Raw genomic sequence first — 8,191 nt, 5'->3', positions numbered from 1 at the left:
CACTGGTTACAGGCCTCCAACTAGACTTCATGCCACTGACCACAACCCTCTGAGTCCTGTCACACAGCCAGCTCTCAATCCACCTCACTGTCACCTCATCTAACCCGCACTTCCTCAGCTTCCTAATGAGGATGTTATGGGAGACAGTGTCAAAAGCCTTGCTAAAGTCAAGGTAGAAGACATCTACAGCTCTCCCCTCATCCAGCCAACCAGTTACATCATACCAAGCTGTTTGGCAAGGAAGACAGGAGGGAAGGGATGCCATCCAGAGTGACCTGGACAGGCTGGAGAGGTGGGCCCCTGCCAAGTCATGAAGCTCAAACAAGGCCAAGTGCAAGGTTCTACCTCTGGGTCAGGGCAATCCCAAGCACAAATACTGTCTCCAGTACTTGTGCTCCAGTGAAATGGCTGGACAGCAGCCCTGAGAAGGACCTGGGTGTGCTGATTGATGAAAAGCTCAGCATGAGCCATCAACGTGCGAGCACAGCCCAGAAGGCCAACCATATCCTGGGCTGCACCAGAAGCAGGTCAAGGGATGGGATTCTGCCCCTCTACTCCACTCTCATGAGACCCCACCTGGAGTATGTAGTCCAGCTCTGGAGTCTACAACATAAGAAGGACGTGGACCTGTTGGAGCAACTCCAGAGGAGGGCCACAAAGATGATCCAAGGGCTGGAGCACCTCTCCTATGAGGAGAGGCTGAGAGAGTTGGGGCTGCTCAGCCTGGAGAAGACAAGACTCTGGGTAGACCATATTGTGGCCTTCCAGTACCTAAAGGGGGCCTATAGGAGAAATGGGGAAGGACTTTTTACAAGAGCATGTAGTGATGAGGGGGAACAGCTTTAAACTGGAAGAGGGCAGGTTTAGATTAAGTATTAGGAAGAAAGTTTTCATTCTGAGGGTGGTGAGGCACTGGAACAGGTTGCCCAGAGAAGCTGTGGATGCCCCATCCCTGGAAGTGTTCAAGGCCAGGCCGGATTGGGCTTTGAGCAACCTGGTCTAGTGGGAGGTGTCCCTGCCCATGGCAGGGGGGTTGGAACTCGATCTTCAAGGTCCCTTCCAACCTAAACCATCCTATGATTCTATAATCCCTACATCCTTTTATTTAAAACCTTTGCAGGTTCTCCCTCCTTGTGCCAAAGCTGAGGGCTGCACAAGGCTCCAGCACCCACCCCCTGCGGAGGCTGAGTGGGCAAAGCCAAGGGCTGGAGCCAGGCTGGCTTGGCTGGGTACCTAACAGGGGACAATGGGCATATCCAGCTCCCCACAGCCCCACCAGCACCTCTCCCAGCACAACAGATGTTCCCTCCACTGCATGAACATCCCCAAACCTGCACTCTTTCTCCTCAAAGCAGAGGGGCAGCAAAACTGTGAGACAAAGAGCCAGTGTTGAGGGGGAGCAGTGCGGCAGCAGGACCAAAGGCCAAGGGGACTATGGGACACCTGCCCAGCACAGTAGCTGCTTCCTCCAGCCCCAAGACATCACTCCCTTAACCACAAAGGCACGAAACTAAAAACTGAGGGTTTTTTTTTCCCCTCTTTATAATGCAACCAGCCTTCCTTCACCTTCCTGGTGGGTGCAGGAGCAGCCTCCTGGCCCCACACGGAGCAGAGACCAGAGCCAGCAGAGGAAAGGTTTCTACCCAGCCCCTTAATCTGCTCCATGAGGCTCAGAAGAGCTGTTTAGATCCTTTCCAGCTCCACAGCCCTTCCAGCCACAGAAAATATCTTCCCAGGAATGCAATATACAAGCCTAAGCACAGGTTTTAAAACAAGATGGGGATAGGTTTTAAAGCTGTCCTTCAGTTCGGGCTGTGTTTAAGCAGCACCAGGGTAATTTGTTATGATGGCGGACTTCTACCAATTTAGTAATTCCAAAGCTGCAGCGTTACAGCAGGACAAAGCTTCCCTTCTCAAATCACTTCAGCTTTTCAGCCCCAGAAGATTGCTGCTTGAAATGAAGGGGGGGCAGAAGAGGAAGAACTGGGTTACGAGGAAATACACTGACTTCATTTCCAACTCAGAGTTGTGTCATGGACTGTTGACAAGTGCATTTACCTCCCCAGGCCTCCCACTTAACAGCGTGCAGCAACTCCCAATGCAAGGACCTGGATCCTGACTTTCCCTTGCTCTGCCTCCACTGCAGGAGCAGCACAGCTGAGACAGCTGCTTGTCACCACCATGGTCCTTCCCTACCATCAAGCATGGTTTAACCTCTCCTCCATAGTGCCTCGCAGGCTTGACACCGCAAAGCGGCAAGACTTGCCTTTTTCCCCTGAGAAACTGAAGGCAGCAATGCATCTTCGGGAAGCGCGGTGCAGCCAGGAGCAAAATCACTTCTCTTGCAGCTCGCTGGGAGATGAGCAGAACAAAATCCTGCATCTCAAGAGCCTTTGAATGGACACTTCTCTACAAGAGGCGGGAGACTTCCCTTTAGAGGCTCTGCCACGCAGAAAAGCATCTGAGATGGACAGGAGCATGTAACCCACTAGTTAGGCATGTTTGCACACACCAATTGGAATATCCCAATTAGCCCAGAGCACGGGCAGGATTGCGTGTAATTTGCCACACACCATTCAACCCAAGAGCGAGGCTGTGCTCATCAGGCTTTTAAGCACCTGCTTTCCAAAGCAGCACCTCATCATCTGTACCCAGCTGCCACACAGCAATTCCCTCCAGGCTCGTGCCCAGGGTTCCCAGCCTCAGCATAATTAGCCAGGCAGGGGGAAGAGCCATTTTCACTCCCTCATCCCAGCTCCACTCAGTTTTAAACACTTTGACTCACTGGGAGCAGGAGCTGGGGGTATCAGGGGCTGCACCGCCATGCAAGCACTGCTCTGCCCACACTAAACTTCACTGAGAAGCCAAAGTCTCAAACTAAACAAGTACTTACTATCCCCTTTCTTTCAGGCTCCCAGTTTTTAAACAAAGACGCAATGGAAAGAGAAAGATGGCATCCTCTCGTGGCCCCGTTGAACAAATCCTCTGCAAGGACAGGGAGAACCAGCTCACAGTGATTAAATTTAGGCTTTGAACCTGCCTCCCTGCCTTTCAGCCCCCATTGGGTGAAAGCAGAGAGGAGCATTAATTTACATTGCTTAGATTACACCAAAGTTGGCTCTCAGCCAGAAGCGCAGCTGGCCCAAGACTCTTGGGAAAGCTAGGGAAAAATATGTATGCAAATGAAGTTCCCACAGAACTAAAATAGGGTGTTTAAATCAGACGAGAACCTCCAAGATAACTGGGGCACGCTCCACTCCCACCTCCACAGACACTATCTCATTCCTCCCAGTCCGCTGCCACATCTATCTGACCCCTGCAGGAACCTATCCCCACCTCAGCCCTCCGGCACCAGTGCCAAAACCCGACACGAGACAGCGAAGACGCCAAAACTCTGCTGAAGTGGAGGCCTGAGGCCTCCCAGATCAACAATTAGGAAGCAGGTCACGGGCTCCCCTTTCAGGCACCTTATCCTCCTATACCTGTAACAGTTAATGACCTGCAGTCCAAGGCAGCATCCCCAGTCAGGCACACAGTGTCTCACTGTCAGCAGCAACATAAACCCCCTTCTCCCAGTCTGGGCCCTGTGAAGGCGGCGTTTGTGTTCCTTTATTCAATCCAGACTGCCACAAGGTCAGACAGGTAGAAAGCGCAAGGAACCTGTTACTGTTGCATCTCAGCAAGAACCAGAGAAGCAATGGCCGTTTGCTCCAGGTCTGTCAAACAGATGCATTTCCTAATGAGGAACACAGCAGGAACAGAAGTTATAAACACTCAGGTGAGTCTCAAAGCACCTGCCTCGTAATAAACCTAGGACAGGGCTAGGCTATTCCCACATCTCCATCCCCAAGGCAAAGGCAAGTACAGAAAAACCCCAAATCCTGTAACTTGACTGAGTTCTAGTTAATCTGCTCCTGAATAGCTGTCAAATACAGAGCAGCCAGTACCACAGGCAGGCTGTGTTGGAAAATGTAGTGATTTGACCCCCTCCCCACAATGTTCCCGCTACCTGGCCCAACAGAGCGCTGGTCTTCAGACTAGTGCGCAATCCATCCTCCTACCTTCATCCTGAAGTTATACTACAACTGAGAACAGACTCAAATATCCTTGTCTGACAAAGCAGCTCAGCCAGCACTCAGCTTGAGTAGCACACATTCCATTCTGTTGGGGTTTTTTTTTAAATTATTAATTTTGGCATCTTCCAGAGATAGCAGTCTCTATACAATCATGAAGGACAAAGAAGGTCCACTCCACTACGATGACATTTCTTGAGCTTTGCCTTATTGCCCTCAGCCTGCTCTTGCTCTCCAATGTCACAGGTAGAAAGTGTACGAGGTCTGTCTGGAGACAGTCAAGTTGCAGTGCGCTAGCGCCAGGCTATACTACTAACAGTACCAAATCCTCGGACAAACATCTTGCTGCGATCTCTCCTGCAAGTCACCCTAAGAAACACAGTAGACCAAAAGGCATCACCTAGAATGGGTTTAAATGAGTTTTATTTTAGACAACCTACATGACAGATGTTTGGGTGTTTTTTTTTTCTTTTTAAAACAATGCCTCCACTCCAAATCAGGGTCAAAATAAGTGAATAAAGCTCAAGATGACATCAGTCCAGTTGTTAGACATTGCCAGTTCCTGGTGTTGTGCCGATGAAGAAGAAACAGCAGCCAGCTATGAAGACAGGTGATCCAAAACCATACTGTTTGATTCGTTACTGAAACGAGAGTACCAAGTGTTAGTTCAAGGTCTTGACAGTCAACCTAACTTTCTGTAACTTACTGGTGTATTCCCTAATTCAATCTGAGCTGCCACAGTCAGGCAGGCAGAAAGCGCAAGGAAGTTATTTTTGCATCTTAGTGCAAACCAGAGAGCAACAGTACAAGTGCTCATGGTCTATCAGAGGATGCTGAGCATTTCTACAATCGTGCAGAGCAACTGGCATCAGCTGCTGAGCAAGCCAGACAAAGACACTCATTCACAGCTTTTTTGCTCGACACACCAAGTTTCAGATTTCCTCTCAAATAAGAGCATGTCCTAAACTATTACTAAAGCATACAATGTACATGCTGTCTCTTACAAGAGCTGTACCAAGAAGCTGGAACAGTTTGTTGCCCAGTGGAACACCTTGCTACTATTCTTTTAACCCCATATATTTCAAGATAGGGTATCTAAATTACAAATCAAAAAGGTCTGCACAAGAAGCTTCTGCTCTGAGGAGACACCTTCCAGGCAACCGCCTGTTCTCAGGCCCAGGACAGACAGCACCCTTCAGTCAAGCTGCAGAAGATGCTGTTGTAGGGCTAATACATGTTCCCCTAGTTAGGCTACTGCTCCACCCTAGAAATTGGTTCATCTTTACATGACTTGCATACCAGAAAGCCTGTAAGAGGCTTTACAGATAAATTTAGCTGGCTATAAACAGACTTCATAAGTCCACAATGACTGGACAAACCAATTGGTGACCCAATCCAATAGTCTGCAGCGAATTCCACGACTCTCCGAATAAGTCAAAAAATGCAAGTGTTGGGATTCAAATACTGTTCCCTTGCAACCACATTCCAACATAGAGTAGTTAAAGATAAAGCAGAGCACAGGAGCTGTCTGAGCTCAGGCAGCTGAAGATTCCAGACAGAATAAGGTTAAGTACTCAGTCAAATATCACCATCTTCCCAAATTTAGGGCAATTAGGCAGTCCTTGCATAACAAAATAAGGGCATCAGATTAAGTGAAAGAAGATGGAATGTGAACATGTAAGGTACTTCAGAATTAACCCCACAAGAGGGATTCAAAGTAGAAGTGCTCCATTTCAGAGGACATTGTCTCTAATCTAATAGTTTAAACCACTACCAATTACACACATCTCACCAAGACAATTCTTTCTGCATTTCTTAGCCATTAAGTCACCATGAATCATTGCAGTGAAACTAAGTCCCCATTTAGCATAACTGAATAGCATACAAGGGAAGTTTCAGCCCCTTTGTATAACATGAAGCAGCAATTAGGCTGTACATACATGAACCTAAAGTTTTTAAACTGGCAGCTACTGTTCTTAACAGGGATACAACAGAACAAGTGATTCATTGAAAGAAAGAGCTAATCATGTAGTTACACACATTCATCCAATTCAGACCAGTACTTACACATTTCTCAATTTCTAAGCCGTCCTTAAAGAAAATCATATATGGGGTCACACCATCCTCACGGAAATCCAGGAGAGCCACCATACCATCTGGATTCATGTTCTCTCCTACAAAGAACTTCAGAGAAACATGTTACCAAGACATTTAATGAGCTACTAACAGGAGAAAGTGCTTTTTTATACAAGAAAGCTACAACACCTCCAAGTTTGGTTTAAAAGTCTCCCTGACCAGCTGCAGGGATTTTGCTTTCTCCAGCTTGTCCATTTTAGTACCACATAACTTTACACACTGCTATGAACAGCAGAGTAAGACACAGCAGGGGCCAGTGATCCATCTTGCAAGTCTTTAACTCCACAGTTCCTAAACAGTGATAACTACAAGTGTAGTTAACTACAAGCGTTGCAAGCTGAAATGAGATCCCCAAACAATAGTCTTCTGCTATTTCTCCTCTCTGACTCTCAGAGCCCTTAATACTCTCCGAGAAGGTCAAGTTAGATGTCCTCGCAACAGAAGCCCTCAAAACTTTTAACAAGCTAGTTAAGCAGATGAACCAATTGCAGTTTGTATCACTGCAATGCTGCTGTAAGGAGATGCAAGTTTCATTACCTGGTAGTTTTTGAAGTTAGCAAGGATGTGTTTGATTTGTTCTGCAGCCCCTGTCATGAAAGGCTTTACTCTCTCTGGTTTGTGTTCCTCAAGTCTGGCTTTGATTCTGCAAGAGAAAAAAAAAAAAGCTCTGAAGACATATTCTAACTTAGTAACTTCACTGTGCAGCATCACATCATAGCAGAAATATTTACTAACAGTCAAACTGTTTGGTTTTGCTGTCTTTCTCCTCTCCCTCCCAAAGCCCCCAACTTTTAACTTAATTTTGCTAGCAAATTAGCAGAACAGTGTCTGCCACTCATATCAAGCTTATTTTAGTCTAGGCTAATGGTAGACAAAAATTAGCAAGCCATTTCCATAGCATCAAGAGTGCTATCTATCAGTATCACAAAGCATTTTCACCTTTAATACTAATCCACTGAACCATGAGCAACAGAAATTATACCTTGAATTAGCAGAAAGTTCCATTCACACAAATTATTTTTGACATTTAAATTGTGAAGTTAGAAAAGCTTCAGGAAGCTTTTCTTCACCACCTCACCCCCTTCCACATGAATGTTTGGCATAGATGAATTCAAAAGAAAACAGCAAGGTTACAAATAACATCCAAAGCACGTGATCAGGTCCTCTACCTCAGCCAAGATAAACTTAGATATTCCAGTATCAATCCTTTAGAGCTTCAGTTTTGCCAAGTATTAAGACATTATTGAAGTTTACAGCCAGTTTGGCACCTGTATCAGAACTAACACCTACTAGGAATAAAGTTCAACACTGTTTTTAAAAATCTCAACAACTGACATTTTGCAGTCTCGTTTAAAGAAAAAGCCTACCAACACTTACGCCTTCATGTAGTCCTTGATGTACTTCTTGTAGGATTCTTTTGTAAAGCTGGTTTCCTGAAGGTGGTGGTTTATTACAATGTCAACACCAGTTATGACCGTGGCTTCTGTTCCATCTCCCTCAGGACCTTCAGCAGAGGCATTGCCACCAATTAGAGAGTCATCAATTTGACCCTCTGTCCTGGTGACCATCTAGATTTAGAGACATCAAAAAACTTAACGGCTCTGCAAAAAATCTTAATGCTACCGCTCTTACACATCTATGACCTGACAGCAGGGCATGACTTCAGAGCCACAGTTAAGTGCAAGGAATCTGACTGCAGCCCAAGCACAGATTACTTAAGCCAGGCTCCTCTCCCAGTGCCTGACCAAAGTTTCATTACACCACCAGCGCTGCACTCCAGCTTGCCTGCCCCAGGCTCTCTCTCACACTACTTGGGGCAGCGGCCAGCCCTGCCCCGGCCATAGGCACCAGGCCGGTGGGTGTCCCACTCTGGAGTCCCTCGCAGAGAATTCAGCCCCCTCTCCCCAAACCCTGCCTCCGCCACCGGCCCGGCAGGCCCGGCTCCAGGCAGCGGCAGGGCCCTGAGTCACCGCAGCGAGGCC

At 47.1% G+C, this 8,191-nt stretch overlaps 1 protein-coding gene across 1 annotated transcript; it reads right to left on the bottom strand.

Annotated features, from left to right (window-relative positions):
- Nucleotides 1-4,474: 4,474 nt before the first annotated feature.
- On the bottom strand, nt 4,475-7,777 carry TPT1 (tumor protein, translationally-controlled 1). The gene is made up of 4 exons (XM_009881018.1): nt 7,587-7,777; nt 6,747-6,852; nt 6,141-6,257; nt 4,475-4,714 (listed from the first exon to the last, which is right to left on the bottom strand). Exons 1-4 carry the CDS (start codon nt 7,775-7,777, stop codon nt 4,712-4,714), a joined length of 417 nt encoding a protein of 138 aa, XP_009879320.1. The 3' UTR covers nt 4,475-4,711.
- Nucleotides 7,778-8,191: the final 414 nt, after the last annotated feature.

The sequence above is a fragment of the Charadrius vociferus genome, unplaced genomic scaffold, assembly GCF_000708025.1.
Source record: "Charadrius vociferus isolate BGI_N301 unplaced genomic scaffold, ASM70802v2 scaffold210, whole genome shotgun sequence".
Lineage (NCBI taxonomy): Eukaryota > Metazoa > Chordata > Aves > Charadriiformes > Charadriidae > Charadrius > Charadrius vociferus.
This window is presented reverse-complemented; position numbering and strand designations above follow the sequence as displayed.